The sequence below is a fragment of the Camelus bactrianus genome, chromosome X (assembly GCF_048773025.1).
Source record: "Camelus bactrianus isolate YW-2024 breed Bactrian camel chromosome X, ASM4877302v1, whole genome shotgun sequence".
NCBI classification, from domain to species: Eukaryota; Metazoa; Chordata; class Mammalia; order Artiodactyla; family Camelidae; genus Camelus; species Camelus bactrianus.
This window is the reverse complement of record NC_133575.1, coordinates 58,667,822-58,687,056: the sequence shown is the minus strand read 5'-3', so window position 1 is coordinate 58,687,056 and position 19,235 is coordinate 58,667,822. Positions and strand designations below refer to the sequence as shown.

The 19,235-nt window shown below is 33.1% G+C and overlaps 1 protein-coding gene and 1 non-coding gene across 2 annotated transcripts in view; one reads left to right on the top strand and one right to left on the bottom strand.

The window, feature by feature from the left end:
• Positions 1-19,235, bottom strand: part of WNK3 (WNK lysine deficient protein kinase 3) — a 124,024-nt gene that overhangs the window by 72,779 nt on the left and 32,010 nt on the right. The window contains exons 3-7 of the mRNA XM_074359279.1: positions 12,684-12,856; positions 11,761-11,981; positions 10,735-10,892; positions 7,317-7,405; positions 3,812-4,031 (exon numbers count right to left, since the gene is read on the bottom strand). Of these exons, the coding sequence (XP_074215380.1) occupies positions 3,812-4,031; positions 7,317-7,405; positions 10,735-10,892; positions 11,761-11,981; positions 12,684-12,856 (861 nt within the window). The remainder of the gene's footprint in view (positions 1-3,811; positions 4,032-7,316; positions 7,406-10,734; positions 10,893-11,760; positions 11,982-12,683; positions 12,857-19,235) is intronic.
• TRNAP-GGG (transfer RNA proline (anticodon GGG)) lies at positions 6,339-6,410 on the top strand. The gene has a single exon. It is a non-coding gene; the product is annotated as a tRNA-Pro (tRNA).

Genomic DNA, 19,235 nt, shown 5'->3' with positions numbered 1-19,235 from the left:
GCAATCTTATTATATAGTCTCACTATTTATTAATCATGAGAAGGTAATTTATGATTACCATTACGTTTTGTGAAAGATTAAAAAGGTTTCCTCATTCAGCAACATTAAGTGCCTACAATGTGCCCAGCACTGGGCTCCAAAGACATGTAAGTGCCTAAGCTGGTCCTCTGTCCTATATAAACACACAATTTGGTAGTGAGAGATGGATACAAACTTAACTACAAATGAAATAAGAGGTAGAAATGAGCTGCTGCAAAAGCACTAAAGGAGCACAAGCCTCTTTTGTGGAAGTAGAGAAAGTGTCACAGAGGAAGGTAAAGCCTGACCTGGATTAGAACAAAACAAGGAACTTGCAGGCTATTAAGGGAGAGGTAGATGAGGAAGTATGTTCACAGTGAAGTGCTATATCTTACTAGGAATTAGAAGAGTGAGAGAAGAGAAGTTAAGGGCTTGTTGTCTGAAAGGAACAAGGCTGAGTAGCAGAGATGATGACTTGAGGAGGTGCCAGGACGTAATCATTCTCAGTCCTACAATCTGCTTTTTAAAGCATGTCTTGGGGGTCTGAAGACTCAGGGAAATTTCATCGTACATGAAAAATGATTAAAATATGAGATGGAGTCTATATATTGAATTTCACTCCCTCCAGAAGCTCAAAGAAAAAAAAAACCTCAGAGTAAATGGATTTTTTAAGTCATAAACTCCCAAGGATCGAAAAAATAAAGGCAACAGCAACAACAAATAACATTTTGGACATTTTGAGATATGGAAAACAAATAGATAATAACTGACCTAGCAGACCTGAAAAAGGTGAACCAGGGAAAGCTGAGAATCATTCCCATTTATTCTGAAGAACACTCATAACACACAGGAACTGGCAGCACCAGGTACTTCTAGAACGAGGTAAAGTCAAAAGAGATGACTAAAATAGGGAAGACTAAGTGAAAGGGTTTTGAGAAGCAGTTAGATGTTAGGTCTCTGTGCTCCACCTTGCATTCCATATCTTTGGGTGATTGCTCTTCCCCTACTCAAGAAGTCTGGAATTTTGTTCTCTGGAGAGGGTAAAAGAGAACATTTCTAGACTAGGGAACACCAGCCACAGTTTAGGGTATGGCTACCATGTGGAAAACAAGATTAAATGACCATATGCATGCTGAATGCCATATGCAGAAACTCCCAACTCTCTTTCCCACGTAGCTACCAAAATATCATTAACCACATCCTCCAGGTAGGACACTGAAGGATGCTTCTCTGGAGAATCTAACCAATCTAAGAAGAAAGACCCACAAATATTTATGTCAGAGATTTCCCAATTATTGGCCCACCCAGATCCCCTACAGTAAAAGTTAACAAGTCTGAGATAAGCTTCCATCCAGTCAACTTTGTTAGTTCCTGTAGTAGGCAAAATCATGGCCCCTTCAAGACACCATAGTCCTCAAACCTGTGAATATGAGATATCATTCCCATTATTGAGTTATACACAACTGACATTAAGATAGATTCTGGGTGGGCCTTTTACCAGCTAGTGATACTAGAAGGATTCAACATGCCATTGCTGACTCTGAAGATGGAGTGGGGGCATGTGAAAGGACTGAAAAACAGCCTCAAGGAGACCCCCAGCTAACAGCCAGCAAGGAAGACTTTGGTCTTATAATCACATGGAACTGAATTCTGCCAACAACCTGGTTGAGCCCGAAAGAAGATTCTGTCCCAGAGTCTCCAGATAAGAGTCCAGGCTGCCAAACCTTGATTTTAGCCTGTCAGACTCTAAGCAGAGAATCCAGCAAAGTCTACCAGGACTTCTCACCTACAGAACTGAAATTATTTTAAGCCACTGAATCTGTAGTAACTTTCTATACAGCAACAGAAAACTAATACAGTCTCTCACTATTTATTAATCATGAGAAGCTGGCCAAACATAAACATAAATATGAGAAAAGCCTCCAACAAGAAAATGGAGCACAAAACCAACAAAGAAAAAGACAGCAACTTGGAGAAAAGAGACTATGCAGGAAGAGAAAAAATGTCAAAAACACTCTTCACTAAAATTACCAAGAGATGCAATAATATTACATCCACAAAACAAAAAACAAGATGCTTCCTCTAAAAAAGGAACAGACTGAAAAACAAAAAGGAACTCTTCAAATTGAAAACAAGATAGTAGAAATGAAAAACTCAATGGAAGCATAAAAGATATAGCTGACAATATCTTCCAGAAAGGAGAATAAAAAGACAAAAGGATGGAAAATAGAAAAGATAAGAACATTGGAGAAATAGTCTAAGAGGCCCAAAATCCAAATAACAGCAGTTCCAGAAAGAGAAAACAAAGGGAAAGAACTCATCAATAAAACACTTCAAGAAATTTCCCAGAAACTAAATGCTATGAGTCCACGGAGTATCCAGCACAGTAGATGAAAACAGACACAAATCAAGACACCCTGGGAAATTTCAGAATACTGAGAAGATATTACAAGCTTCCAGAGAGAAAAAAATGGATCATGTGCAAAAGATCCAGAAAACAGAACATCTCTGTATTTCACATCATTACTGATAGCTAGAAAAGCATGGAGCAATGACTCCAAAATTTTTTAACTGCCAACCTAAAATAACTGAGCCAGCCAAATAATCAATTAATATGAAGATAGAATAAAGACTTTTTTGAATAAAGACTTTTTTTAATACATGCAAATCTCAAAGAATTTACCTCCTATATAGCCTTTCTTAATTAAGAAGCTAGCAGAGGAGGTATGCCACTAAAACAAAAGGATAAACCAAGAAAGAGAAAGACATGGGATTTAGGAAACATGAAATCCAATACAGGAGAGAGGCAGAGAAGTCTAGAAAGATAGTAAAGAGAAATATTAGTATGATAGTTGTGTACCAGATGTCCAAGACAATCATTCTAGATTAGAATTGTGTGACTAGAAAGAAACATGTTAAAGGCTATCACTCCAAGATCCCCACTGTCAATATGCCATACTTCTTTTTAACCTGAGGACAGAATGCCCAGGTAAGCCTGGCTCAGAGTATCTGTATTTGGCTAATCCGACCACATGCTGCCGAGTCTCCTGCACACCCTCCCTCCCAAGCACTGCAGCAGCCTGGATCGGGTGTGGACACTCATTCCACCCCACAGAGGTTATTTGCTGTCTCCTACTCTTGGGGAGGGGTCATGAGGAGATGAGAAGTAGAGAAGTCAGAGAGGCCCACTCCCTGTCAAACCATATTGTTACCAGGCAACTAATTTTTCTGGTCCACACAACAGCCCGCTGGTGCCCTGACTGTGGTGAGCCATGTGTTTTTCTGGACTTACGCATGACCTCACCCGCTGACTCCCCTAGAAGCGGCTCTCATACAATCTTAGGGAAGCTGGAGCCAGACTAGGACTGAGAGACTCTATTCAGCTTATTCCCTCCTGGGCATCTTCACCTAATAGTAACTTCAGTAACCAGTGAGGTGTTGCTGCCACTCAGGTTTTCAAAGCAAAACAACATATGTTGTTTAGGTAAACTATAATGAAAAGCAAAGGAATGAGTAACACGAAAGTCAGAGTAGATATTACCTGTGGTAATGAGGGAGGGGAATGCAAGTAGGAGGGGCACACAGGTAGCTTCTGAGGTACCGGTAGGGATCTATTTCTTAACAAAAGTCATGTTTTATTTAATATACTCTGTTGTAGATATGTATTTCACAACAAAATAACAATTTAAATTAAAAAAAGGAGAAAATGAGAAGAAAGCAAGCAATGACAAGGAGAAAGGAATCAACCCTGATACTATAAGGGGAGAAGAGGATACTGGTAGAATTCACTTACCATTTCATATGCTACTTCCTCAGATGTATCTGTTTCTAAATTGAAACTGAATTCAATAGCTTCATTGTCTTTGTGCTTTCCTTTTAATTTTTTAGGGTCTTCAACCCAGAGTCTTAAAGCCAGGGATGAATTTGAGCAATCATCTTCCTCTGCTAACTCCACCCTTAGTCCTGTATCCTCAGCAAAAAATGCGTGGTTTAGTAGGTCCCTGATAGACAACCTAATAAACAAACAAATCTGTTATCAATTCCTCCAATCATAAACAAGTTACTTAATTCGTGAAACATGTGTCCAAGTAGCAACCTTATGTTAATTTTCTATTAATTAAACCATTAATCTGCCTTATTATAAAAGCCAAATCTTATATCCAATTTATTATTACCAAGGATGCAAAGAAATCCCAACTAACATGCATTTGTAGTGACCCTAATTAAGGATTATTAACAGTAACATCTCTAGATACCTAAAAGTATGTTTAGAGAGAATTAGAGAAGCACTCCAATACACATTAGGTGGATTGAGTATCTTCCCTAAGCCACTGGCTTAAGTTACTAAAACTCAAACAACAGATTGTCAGCAAAGGAAACTAAAAACTCTTCCAGATACATAAACTCTAAAGTAAATTAGGAATTCAAACTCTCTTACAAATGTTATAAATAGAAGTCATTAATTCTATTAACAATAATCTAGTCAGCGTACTTCCCGCTTTACAGAGTGCCACAGGTGAAACTAATTTAGTTCAGCAAAGTCTGCAGATTTTCTTGAAATGATTTAAGTCCAGTGTTCTAGGCCAAAGTACACATACAATGAATATAACTGTAGCCTAATATTAGGAATTAACCATCTCTGAAGAGAAAAAAAGGACAAGGTTTCAAAAGATTCTTTTACAAGCTGGGACAGTTAATTTCCTTTTTTTGGCTAACTTCTAAAATACATATATAATATCCAATCTATCTATATTACAGGCCAGGGAGAGCAAAAATTGATGTATTCCATAATAGCTATGAAGAAAGTGCCTCCTATAGTATTTAAAACAGATAAGCATATTGACAGCATGGTATCCTATAAATTGAGGATTTTCAATCTACATTTTGAGTGATCAAGAGACAATCACTTAACTAAGACAGTTTTATAAAAAGAATAAGAAGCTCAGACTAGTTTTAAGGCTAAGGTGAGATGTGTTTAAGAAGGCACAACCAAGTTAATCCCTCTGCTTCTCAATGAAAATTTTGCATAAGTATTTTTATTATGGAATAATCACTGTAATAGCAGCAGACAATACCATTCATTAAATACTTATTATCCTGTTAGATACTTTATATGCATTCATTATCTTTTTAATCATCAAAATAATACCTGTTTTAAGGAACAGCTAAGTAACTTGCTCAAGATCATACTGGCTGAATTCAGATTTGAATTTTATTCTAATGCGGAAGCCTGTGCTCTTTCCAAAACCCTAATGAGCCATGAATCCTTTGGAATATTCCAGTGTTCTTTGGTAACAGATCATAATTAAAATGCTGTACAACAACAACCAGAAACCAAACTAAAATGACTACTTCCACAGTTTAAGACTACTTCCAATAGTTTTAGCATAGCTTAAAAAAAAAAAGCATGCCTAAACTCCTACAACTCAAAAACAAAAACATCAAAATAAACAATTCAATTTTTTAAAAAGGCAAAGGACTTGAATAGACATTTCTCCAAAGATATATAAATGGCCAAAATGAAAAGATACTCAACAATTAATAGTCATTAGGGAAGTACAAACCAAAACCACAATGAGATACCACTTCACATCCATTAGTGTGGTTATTATCAAAAAGGAAAATAACAAGTGTTGGTGAGGATATTGAGAAATCAGAATCATCACACATTGCTGGAGGGAATGCAAAATGATGCAGCCACTGTGGAAAAAAATGTAGTGGTTCTTCAAAAAATTAAGCATAGTATTACCATATGATTCAGTAATTCCACTCCTAGTTATATACAAAAAAAGAATAGAAAGCAGGGATTCAAGAAGATGCTTGTTCACCAAGGTTTATGCAGCATTATTCACAATAAACAAAAGGTAGAAATAACCCAAGTGACCATCAACACATGAACGGATAAACAAAATGTGGTGTGCATACACACACACACACAATAGAATAGTATTCAGCCTTAAAAAAGAACAAAATTCTGATACATGCTATAACATGGATCAACCTTGAAAACACTATGCTACATGAAATAAGCCAGATACAAAAGGACAAATATTGTATGATTCCACTTATACAAGGTACCTACATAGAGGTACAGACAGAAAGCAGAAGAGAGGTTACCAGGAGTTGAAGAGAAAGGAAATGGGGAGTTACTGTTTAATGAGCACAGAGTTTTTGTTTGGGATGATGAGAAAGTTCTGGAAATAGCAGTGATGGTTGTACAACAATGTGAATGTGCTTAATGCCACTGAATGTACATCTAAAAATGATTAAAATGGTAACCCTTAGGTTATATATATTTTATCATAAGTTAAAAATAGGGGGAGGATGTGGCTCAATGGTAGAGTGTGTGCTTGGGATGCACGAGGTCCTGGGTTCAATCCCCAGTACCTTCTTTAAAAATAAAAAAGAAAGAAAGAAAGAAAGAAAGAAACCTAATTACCTCTCCCCAACAAAAAAAACAATAAAAAAATTTTAAAAATATGTATGTATCTAAATAGCCGGTTAGTACAAACACTAATGTTGTATAATAAAGCTATAATTAAACAGGATTTATTTAGTGGTTTTTTTTTATATTCTCAGACATGCAACATAAACTTAGATAATTAGTAAAAATGGGGGACAATCAGTGAAATGCTGGTGGAAATAATTTCTATAAAGATTCTATCACCTTTATTAATCATAATCAATAAATAGGTAAAAATAAAAACACTACCTACCAGTTTAAATCAGCAGCTATCTAAAGCTCAAATCAAAGAGAAATATAAGCTAAAACTAAAAGGAGTTGTCCATAAGAACAAATGAATTGTGATACAGATAAATCTAAAATGCTATTTCTTGAACAAAAATAATCCTATCAGCTTTACCATTATCATGACACAAAGACATAGGGGGAAATAAAAAATATTTGGTGAGTTGGTGGTTAAACTCTTTTTTAACTATCATAAAAAAAACATTTTTGTACATATCTGAAGGTGATACTGCAGAAGCTCTCTACTATCAACTGTTAGAAGCAAGTTAACGTGGGAGGGGGCACACTGACTGTTAAACTGATGGCTGAAGGTGATGAAACTTGTCACAACACACACAGAAAAACACAACCTAAATGTTTAGGTTCAAGAAAAATTCAGCACATGATATCAAAGTCTAAAATGGCAAACAAGATGCACTGATATACTTCACTCTAGACAGTATGGTTTGGCTTCCACTCAAAAGTCATACCGAGCATGACTCAAAGGTCAGTGCAAGATAAGAGAAAAATGTATCCATCAGTTATGTCATTTCACTACATATGCACCCACCTCTCAGATTTGTTTTGACGAATACAACCCTCAATGATTTCTTTCACTTCAGGATCAGTGACTTTATTGAAACTGGCTGGTTTTATACCCTGGAAGAAGAAAAATGGTTTCTAGTCCCAAATTAAGCAATTGAAAACACAAATCAACATGACACTTAGTAAAATAATGATTTTTTAAAGCCACTAAACCATATGTAAATTTTAAATGAGATAAATATACATACAGTACAAGTTTAACAACTTTTTGACAAAGATTTGGTCAAAGCTCTACAAATCGCAGTGAAGAACTGTGAAACAATCTAAATCTCCGATAACAGAGGTAATGTTACATAAATTATGGATATACACATATATGCATATGTTAATACACAGAAACCAAAAATATTCTCGAGGTAATTAATAACATGGAGAATTCCCATACTGCAACATTAAGTAAGGAAAAAAATAGTATCCCAAAATGTACATACAGTATAACCCCAACTAGTAAAATAAAACAAACAAGTATTTTTTGGAATCAGAATAATCAATGTTATCAAAAATACTTATAAAAATTCCAAATAAGGGCTTCTCTATCGCAAATATTGCAAATCTATATTTCAAAGTCTTCTAGGATGGCTGGATACAATGAGCAATCAGTATATGTATACATATTATATATTTTTGTCATTGTTGTTACATATATTTAACTTTTGAGAAATCTATATTACTTTCATCCTCAAGCAATTTTAAAATATTGAGAGAACCTTAAATTAATTATCAGATTCTAGGTATTCAATATAAAATTAATCAGGTCAATTTACAAATGTTAGCCACTATATATAAAAATAGATAAAAAAAAGTTTCTTTTCTATAGCACAGGGAACTATGTTCAATATTTTGTAATAACCTTTAATGGAAAAAATATGAAAACAAATACATATATATGTGCATGACTGGGACATTGTGCTGTACACCAGAGATTGACACGTTGTAATTGACTGTACTTCAATTAAAAAAAAGAAAAAATTAATTAGGTCAAGATAATTCAAAACGTTCCTATAATAACTATGACAGCTGCCTAAATGCTCATTTTACATTCTATTACCCTTATGAGTTTTAGATTTAAAAAATAATACAAGATCACTGCCATCATTTAATAGAAAATTCCAAATTAAGCTAGAATCAGAAAGATATAATATAAGATATAATTATCATGGAATGAGGCAATCTAAGATCTAGTTCTGTGTCTGTCACAGAATACAGAATCAGAAAGTCCAGTGTCAAATGCTAGGTAAATCTGGTGAGATTAGGAGTTACTCTGGACCTCAAATTCAAGAAGCTTTAGTATAGATGGAAATCTGAATTTTGATACGGCATTTTTGTGACTTTAATATAAAAGAATAATGTCACCATTCAAAAAATGGAGTTATGTTATTCTACTTATAGCGAAAGTCCTCTTTGACCTCTCCACCGATCTCTTACCCATTCCCCAGCCCTGGATAATTATTGCCTTTCTCTGCTTCTAGGTGAAAAACACTGGGGAGTCGCAATTTACAAAATCAAGTACAGACTCTTTTCTATTTGTGGTCATATAATATATGGACCCAAACTAAATGGACATTCTAGCCTTATCTCTCTTTCTCAGCTCTTTGTTATAGAAATTTTCAAATGTACTCAAAAGTAGAGTACTGTAAGAAGGCCCATGTAATCATCACCAGCTTCAACAACAAGCATCTTTTCTTAACCTTGTTTCAGTTATCTACCCCCACACCATTTTTATCCTGGAATATTTTAAAGCAAATCCTAGGCATCATGTCATTTCACCCATAAAGTCTCCAGTTTCTATCTCTAACAGATATTATTTCATCATCCCACCTAAAATAATCATGAATAATTGCTTAATACCATCTAAAACCCAATTCATACTTAAATGTTTCAAATTATCTAAATGATGTCTTCTTATAGTTGGTCTGCTCAAATCAGGATCCAAACAAGGTCCATACATTACACATATGGTGCGATGGATCTGGCTCATACCAGCTCACAAGAGCCAATTATGACATTTTCAGGAATTGTGCAAGCCGATTGTTAAACACGGACACTTACAAAAGTTAATTTATATAAACTTACAATTAAATAAATTATATTAAAAGCCAATGTAATAAATACTGGAAACACCACTCCTTAATTATTTTACTATTATTTATGATCTTGAGGTTGTTTACATCTTTTGTATCTGTATGGTGGAAATACTATATGAGTGCACTGTGCATCCCTTCTTAACCCTACATTCAGTGCGGTCACACTGGTGAATTGAAATCAGTCATAGTAGGAGCATTTACACCAAGGAAATCAGCAAATGCTGGAAATCAGTGCTTTTTCTTTTTCAGAGAATCAGTTGTTAAATATTTACCAGCTCATCACAACTTTTAAGTCTCTTGTATTCTGTAACAGTCTCTCCTTTCTTTTTTCTTTCATGAAATTGATTTGTTAGAGAAAATAGGTCATTTGTCCTATAGGCTGTCCCACATTCTGAATTACTTATTGTCTCCCTAAACAAACTTCTACAGTCAGACTTGAGGTCAAAATCCACCATTATTAGTAGCTTTGCGAATTTGGGCAAGCCACAACCTCTGATTCTCAGTCTCATCATTTGTAAACTGAAGACAGTGCCATTTTGTAGGGATATAAAGATGAAAGCATATAGCATACATTATGCATTTTAAAATAGTACCTGTTTAGTTACCTGAAACATTCTAACAATCTCTTTTGCAGCCTATCTTGAGCAACCCAACTGGATACGAAGTAAACCTATTTTGAATAATCCTAACACTTTGCTTCTTCCTCCATCACATCCCTTACTATACTCTCATCCTCTTATTTTTATAGTTATTTGTGAATTCATATCATTGCCCTACTAAAAACATACACTCTTTGTGGGCAGCAAACACCTCTTACTCATCTTTGCATTCTTTGCAATTTCTAATGCAAAAAATTACTCATAGGAGGGAATCAAATACTGTATCCATTGAATGCCATTTTACAATCAGGCTTTTAGAACTAGAAGAAAACTTCAAAACTATTTAGCCAATTTTTATTATTTAGCTTTAGAAAATAAGATCCATCTAGTAAATATCTAAAAATTTTGTACAAATGGCTATAGATGATTTACCAGTACATTTTCTTCAAAGATACTAATACAGAACATATTATATGACCCCCCAATAGAATATATTTTCCTCAAAGATACTAATACAGAACATATTATATGACCCCCAATAGAATATTAGGTATATAGCATAAATCTAAGCTTGTTTCATTACAATTATGTTAAATTTAGCACTGTTACACAGAACTGAACCAAAATTAAGTTTGACTAAGTTGACTTTACCATGAAATGTGGCAATTTGTGAGGTAAGAAAAATAAAGTTAATACCTACACTAGTTACTTTACGGTATATTTGAGCTGCATTCTGGCACTCCGAATAAGGGTACTCTGAAGTAGCCATCTCCAGCATACACATTCCAAAAGCATAGACATCTACAGATTCATCGTAGTGTTCTTCATACATCTCTGGGGCCATAAACTCAGGAGTCCCTACAAAATACCACAACCACATTTTTATTAAAAAGAAAAATATATCCACTAAGATCACATTCCCTTTATCATAAGGATTACCTGAGTTAATTTCTGCTCCCTAAAAGCAAATATATAAATATAAAATTAACTGAATACTTGCTATTGCTATATAAAGCACTTAAAGAATTTCCTTAACCTTCAGCAGGAGGGTATAGCTCAAGTAGTAAGAGTGTATGCTTAGCATGCATAAGGTCTTGGGTTCAATCCCCAGTACCTCCTCTAAATATAAATAAACCTTAATACTTCCCCTTCCAAAAAAAAGAATTTCCTTAACTCTCCATACCGATAAAGTGTAATTTGCATTGCTCAAAATTATGTAGTGATTACCAAAATCTGTTTTTATTTCTAATCTTCTTTTTAGCTATTTAAATTTTTCTGAATTAAATTAAATCTCTCTTCAGTCCTCAGAGGCTTTCAGTAATCTTAAATATATCCCACAAAAGAAATATACTAGGATGTCTCTGAAATAAGTCAATATATAATAGATATTTCAAAGCAAATTCACATTCTAGGCCAGGGGTCAGCAAACTTCTAACTTGTAAGAGTTAGAACTTGAAAAGGGCCAAATGATAAATATTTCAGGATTTGCAATCCATATGGGCTCTATCACAACTACTCAACTCTGGCGCTGCAGTGCAAAAACAGCCATAGACAATATGTAAGTGAGTGGGTGTGGCTGTGTTCTAACAAAACCTTACTGACAAAAATAGGCAGTGAAGCCAGATTTGGCCCCATAGGCTGTGGTTTGCTAATCCTTGTTCTAGACATGTACAATTTTTAAAAAATCTCTCTTTATACAATCAATAAAGTATAAAATGTTAGTCACCAATGACACTTTTAGCAAATGATGTCCGCATTAAGGTGGCTAGTCCTAGATCACCAATCTTCACAGATCCAGTGGGTCCCGTGATGAAAATATTGTCACACTTCAGATCCCGGTGAATAATAGGAGGAGTCCTAGTGTGCAAGAACTGCAACCCCTTTAAAATTTGCCTGCACCAGCTCCTTAAGACCTTTGGTTTCATGACTTTAAATCGTTTTAAGTACCTACACAAAGAAACAAAAGACCACGTGTAAACAAACATACCTAGCTTAATGTATGAGCACATTAGGGTAAATCATGTAAGCTAGCTAATATTGTATGTACTATGATTGCCATCACTGAGTTGTTTTCTACTGTCATAAAAAATTTAAATCAAGGCCTCATTCTTAGAGAAGACATCCTACTAAGTACAGCATTTTTAATTCAAAACAAGAATTATTCCAATCAGAGTGGCCTTTTGTGAAATGGCATCAAAATTAAAAATTTCCTTTAAAAGAAAGTCCTTCTCTTCTTCCTAATAACTGCTCATATAAAGCCATCAGAGGGTTTAACCACATAAAATTTTAGTACAAAGATGCTAGGAAACAAAAAAAGTACATCCCATATTTAATAGTTACAAATAAGTGGTTATATCATCAAATTAAATACTTTAGTCAGAAACAAAACAATAGACTTATAATTATTATCTCTATAATGATTTTTAATTCTAAAATTCTGTTATATCCTATAAATACTAATTTTTCAACACTGTATTTTCTAACAAACTTCATTAACATCCTAATTTTTTAACCTGCCCTGAAACAAAGTCACTAGATTCAGATTCTACAAATTCTTTAATCAAGTAGTGCTACTTTACAAACAACTTTTATGACTCCTGAACATTATTTCCAAATAAAACCCCATTGGCACTATCAGGATCAACTTACGTCTTTAAGGTTCCTGATGTCATAAGTTCAGTCACTAATACAATACATTTCTTTCCTTTTAATATAGACTCCCAGGAATCATAAAATCGAACTATATTGGGGTGTTGAAGACCCTTTAACATTTCTGCTTCTTCCTTGAACCTTTGCTGCTCAGCTTTGGTTAATTTCCGGTCCTGAAATGAAGATCAAGTTCCAAATTAAAGTCTAGAAATTCTCTTGCACATTTCTAATACCACTCAAATGAATGATTTAATTTTACTGTATTTATATATGTATGTATGCATGTATTTTCATCAGTCACTTCTTTTCTCAGGACCTATATAATCATTGATATTCTCTGTTAGGTAGTTATTTGAGTCCTCTCATACAGCAAAATGTAGCAATTGTTATATTTCTTAACTATATTATAAACCCACCTGCATAATAAATCAATGTCTTCAAATAGTATCTTTGATGCTAACGAAACCTTTTGTGATAATCATTTCACAATATATACATATCAAATCATTACTTTGTATACCTTAAACTTATACATTGTTCTATGTCAATTATATCTCAATAAAACTGGAAAAGTATGTAAAAAATTAAATTTCCCTAACAATTAATGATGATTAAGATGATTAAGCTTACTTGCCATATGTCCATCTTCTTTGATGAAATATTTGTTTAAATCTTTAGCTCATTTTTAAATTGGGTTGTTTTATTTTGTTGAGTTTTGATAGTTCTTTACAGATTCTGGATACAAGTCCTTCATCACATATGTGATTTGAAAATATTCTCTGCCAGTCCGTTGACTGTCTTTTCATTCTCTTAACAGTGTCTTTCACAGGAAAATATTTTAATTTTGATGAAGTCCAATTTATTGATTTCTTTCTTTTATGGATCATGCTTTCATTGTTCTAAGAACTCTCTGCCCAACCAAAATTCAAAAAGATTTTCTCACATGTTTTCTTCTAGAAGTCTTACAATTTTGTTTTACTTTTAGGTCTATGCTCTATTTTGAGTTAAATTTTGTATAATGTGTGAGAGTTAGGTCAAGGTTCATTTTTTCGAATATGCACATCCAATTATTCCAGCACCTTTTGTTGAAAAGACCATCCTTTCTATGCTGAACTGCCATTGCACCATTTTTCTTTTTAAAATCACTTGACTATATCTGTTTGGGTCTACTTCTGAACTCTATTCTGTTCCACTGATCTTTGTGTTTACCTTTTTGCTAATACCATACATGTATTAATTACTATAATTTTAAAGTAAGTCCAGAAATTAGTTAACACGAATTCTTCAAACTTGTTCTTCTTTATCAAAATTGTTTTAGCTATTCTAGCTCCTTGCCTTTCTATATTAATTTTAGAATCAGCTTGTCAACATGTAAAATAATTCCTACTGGGATTTTGGTATAATTATTTTGAATTTCTAGGTCATATGGAGAAAACTGACATCTTAACAATAGTGAGTCTTCCAACCAACCAGTCCATTTACTTAGGTCTTCTTTGATTTCTTTAACAGTGTTTTTGAGTTTTCAGCATACAAATTCTGCACATACTTTGTTATATTTACACTCAAGTATTTCATTTTTTGGTGCTATTGTAAATGATACTTCTAAAAAAGTGCGATTTCCAATTATTCTTTGCTACTATACAGAGATAAAATTGTTTTTTTAAATATTAACTTCATATCCTGCAACCTTGTTACAGTCATTTAGTTTCAGGAACTTTTTTTAGATTCCTTGAGATTTCCTATGCAGATAATCATGGTATCTGTGAGATAGTTTCATTTCTTCCTCTCCAATCTGCATTCCTTTTATTTATTTTTTGTCTCTTATTTCATTGGCTAGGAATTCCAATATGATGACACTGACAGCATCATACTAGAAGTGTTGAGAGCAGACATCCTTGCCTTGTTGGAGAAAAAGCATTCAGTCTTTTACCATTAAGTATGATGTCAGCTGTTTTAAGCCATTCTAACAGTTGTATTTTTTAATAGATGCCATTTATCAGGTTAACAAGGTTCCCTTCTATTGTAAATTTGCTGAGTTTTTTATCATGAATGGATATTGAATTTCTTCAAATGCTTTTCTTGTATCTATTGAAATGATTATATCTTTTCTTCTATAGTCTGTTAATATGCCAAATTACATTGACTTTCGAATGATGAACAATCCTTTCATTCCTGGGAAAATCCCACACAGTCATCACATGTTCTTTTTATACATTACTAGATTCGATGTGCAAATCTTATGTTGAACATTTTTTCATCTATGTTCATGAGGGATACTGGTCTATAGTTTTGTTTTCTTGAACTGTACCTGTTTTTGGTATCAAGTGGGTGGGCTCTGGTTTGACTCTTGTTGTCTTGAGAAATCATTGCTCTAAAAGTTAGTATACAAATGAAGCTTTGGGCCTCCACTTCTAACTTCCTTTCCAGGGGGCTTCTAGAGATTGAGATTTTTCAGTAAGAAGAGATAAAGTTATCACTTTCCCAATGTTTGTACTGTTTATTTTCTTACCTTATTGATTCTGCTGAAATGCCTATAATATTGAAACATAATTGTAATTACAGTCATCACTGTCTTTTATTATATTTTAACAAAAAGAGCTTTATTATCTCACAGCTTAGAATGTTTACTGAGTTTTGTTTTTTTTTTATTGTCTTTGGATTTTTATTTAAGTTACATGCCAGCTGAGTTTTGTTTTTATCTTCACAAACAGTAATTTCCTTATATTCCTATGTTACTTTTATTTTTTAACTAGGAGTGGCTGAATTTTATGAAATGTTTTTTTCTGCACTTACTAATATGATCAAATTGTTTACTGATAGATTCCTGATACAGAATTATTCTTAAAATCTTGAAACAAAGCCTACCCAGTTACGGCATATCATTCTTCTGATCCACCGGTGAATTCTATTTGCTAACATTTTACCAAGGATTTTAACATTTACATTTACATGTGAGATTAAGCTATAGTTTTCTTTTTTTGTACAATATAAGGATTTGGTATTAAGATTATACCGGCTTCATGAAATTGACCAGAGTTAAGTAGTTTAACACTGAAATCACTTGTCATTTAAAGGTTACCTAGAAGTAAAGCTCTGAATCTACTTACTCCTGATGTGTTTTTTCTTTTTTTTTTATTATTATAAAAATAATTCAGGCATAAAGGGCAAGGTATTACAGTCATCTTTGTTGAACTTTCAGATTTTGCCAAATTTGCTTACATCTTAACAAGACATCACAGATAATAAAGTCCTCTATATACCCTTCCTTGATTCTATCCTCTTCCTTCCCTTCCCAGAAGTAAACCCTACCTGAATTAGGTTTCTAATTCATGCAAGTTTGTAAAAAACTTTAAATTATATGTTTGTATCCATAAACAACAGTTTCACAAATGTTAAATCATATAGGTGATTATCATGTGATGTATCCTTTTCCAAATTATTTTGTTCAATATTACATTTTTATATTTATGTATTTTGAGATGTATAGCCCTAGTTTCTTTATTTTAACTATTATACAGCATTTCATTAGACAGTTCTATCACAACTTATACATTCACCCATGATGGGCATTTGGAATGATCCAAGTTTTCTTTATTACAAACAATGCTGCATTGCATATTCTCAGATGGCTCCTTGTCCTTGGTGTTAAGAGGGGGAATAAAAGCTTGAATCGCCTTTCTACATCTTCTTAATAACTGGCCTATTCAACTTTTCTTCTTTTTCTTGGGTACATTTTGGATTTATATTTTGATTACGGGGTGATCCATTACTTAAGATTTAAAATGTGTTATCAATGCTAAAGGTAGAATTTAGATGGTAGGTATTACAAATGTTCTTAGCAAATCTTTCAACTTTGCTCTGTATTTGAAATGTTTCATAGTAAAATATTGGGAAAATTGATTGTCAAACTTGCACATCATATTCTCCTATAATTCTTTTACTCTTTTCCAAAGCATGGCTATATTACATTTCTCATTTCTTCTCTCATGTAGTTTTGCCCTCTTATTTCCCTTCATCAGGTTCGTTAATCATTTTCAAAGAGCCAAAAAGATTAGAATGTATTTATCCTATTTTTTACTGAAGTATAGTTGATTTATAATATTGTGTTAGTTTATACATATTCTTTTCCATTATAGGTTATTAAAAGCTATTGAATATAGTTCCCTGTGCTATACAGTAGGACCTTGCTGCTTATCCTATTTTTATAACTTTTATTAATTTCAGTTATCTTTACTAATTCCCTCTTCCTTTATTTTGCTTTATTTTACTGTTATTTCCCTAATGTCGTAAGATGGGTACGAAATTCCTTCTAGTTATTGTTCATTAATAATGAAGACATTTTAGGTGATAAATTTTCTTCTGGGTATAGCTTCTGCAATGATACACAAGTTTTGTTGCAATGTCCTCTTTTCATTGCTTTCTAGGTTGTTTATAATTTAAGTTTTGATATTTCCTCCTTGATTCAAAATTTATTTAGGAGTATGATTTCTGATCTCCAATTATATAAGAATCTTTTGGTTATTTGTCTCATTATTTATTTCTAATTTTATCGAATAACACAAAATACAAAATCTCTTTTCTTTAACTTAAGGTTTTCTTCAGGCCACACATTTGACCAACTTTTTTAGTGGCTTGTTGACTATGTTTATCCGTTTTCCTTTAATCTATTACAAGTTCTGAGTTTAAAATATTAGCCAACATTTTTTGGTGCCTACAAACCCTTATCAAAGGTCTTTTTATCTTCTTAAACTGTGAAGTAAATAACTTTATAATATCCTGTTTAATGCTCTAACTTTACTTTTTTTCTTCTGTGATAGATACTAATATTGGCTGTCATTCCTGCTCTCTCTTTGTTCGTTTATACCTTCATCTTAACATTGTTCTGTCACTGTTTTAAGTACTTTTTTAGTAAACAACACATATGGGTTTTGTCTTTTAACTCCATCTGAAAGTCTGAGTTTTTTAACAAGCAAGTGCAATATGTCCACATTTGAAATAGCAAATAATATATTTAATTTTACTCCTTCCATCTTGTTTTAGGTTTTATTTATTTTACTTAGCTGTTCCCTTTATTTCTGTTAACTTAAAAGAATATCATTTTTTTTCCTTTTTAGTAGTGGTTAGCCTCCTTTTCCTGACACTCAAAATCAAACACTAATAAACTAATACAGCAAAGTTGCAGGATACAAAATCAACACTCAAAAATAAGTTGTGTTTCTATACAGTAAAATAAATACTCCAAAAAGGAAATTAAGAAAACAATTCCGTTTATAATAGCATCAAAAAGAATAAAATATGTAGTAACAAACTTATCTAAGGAGGCAAAAGACTTATAACACTTAAAGCTACAAAACATTGCTGAAATTAAAGAAGTCATAAATAGAAACAGAAACACATCTCATGTTTATGGACTGAAAGCCTTAATACTGTTAAGATTTCAGATGTCAATGCCAAAAGAGATCTGAAGATTCAATGCAATCCCTATCAAAATCCCATTTTTTTGCAAAAATAAAAATAAAAACAACCTAAAATTCATATGGAATCTGAAGGGACCTCAAATACCCAAAGCAATCTTAGAAGAAGAACAAAGTTGGAGTTCTGAATTTCAAAACTTACTACAAAGCTACAAAACTGTGATACTAGAATAAAGACAGGTATAAATATCAATAGAATAGATTACAGAGCCAGAAATAATCCCTCACATATACAGTCACATAGATGATTTCTGACAAGAATATCAAGATCATTCAATGGAGAAAGGATTGTCTTTTCAAAAAAAGGTTGGGGAAACTAGGTATCCATGTGCAAAAGAATGAAGAACTTGTAAAAACAGAAAGTAGAATAGTGGTTACTTTTACCTTTCACCATAAACAAAAATTAACTCAAAACGCATCAAAGAGCTAAACGTAAGACCTAAAATTGTAAAACTTTTAGAAGAAAGCATAGGGCTAAAAAAGCTTCATGACTGGGTTTAGCAATGAATTTTTAAACATGACACCGAAAGCATATAGATAGCAAAAGATAAAACAGGTAAATTGAACTTAATCAAAATTTAAAACTTTTGTGCATCAAAGGCACTAGTAAGAGAGTGAAAAGGCAATCCATAGTATGGGAGAAAATATTTGCAACTAGTATCTGATAAGGGATTAATACTCAGAACATATAAAGAACTCCTACAACTCAACAACAACAACAAAAACCAAATAACCCAATTCAAAAGTTGGCAAGGGACTTGAATAGACATTTTTCCAAAAAAGAAACACAAATGAATAGCACACAAAAAGAAGTTTGACATCACTAGTCATTAGAGAACTACAAATCAAAATCAGAATGAGATACCACTTCATACCCATTAGGATGCCTATTAAAAAAATACAAACAGAAAATAACAAGTATCAGCAAGGATGTAGAGAAATTAGAACGCTTGTGCATTGCTGGTAGTAATGTAAAATGGTGCACGGCCACTGTGGAAAACACTACGGTGGTTCCTAAAAAAATAAAGCACAGAATTACTATACGATCCACCAATTTCACTTTCTAGGTATATACCAA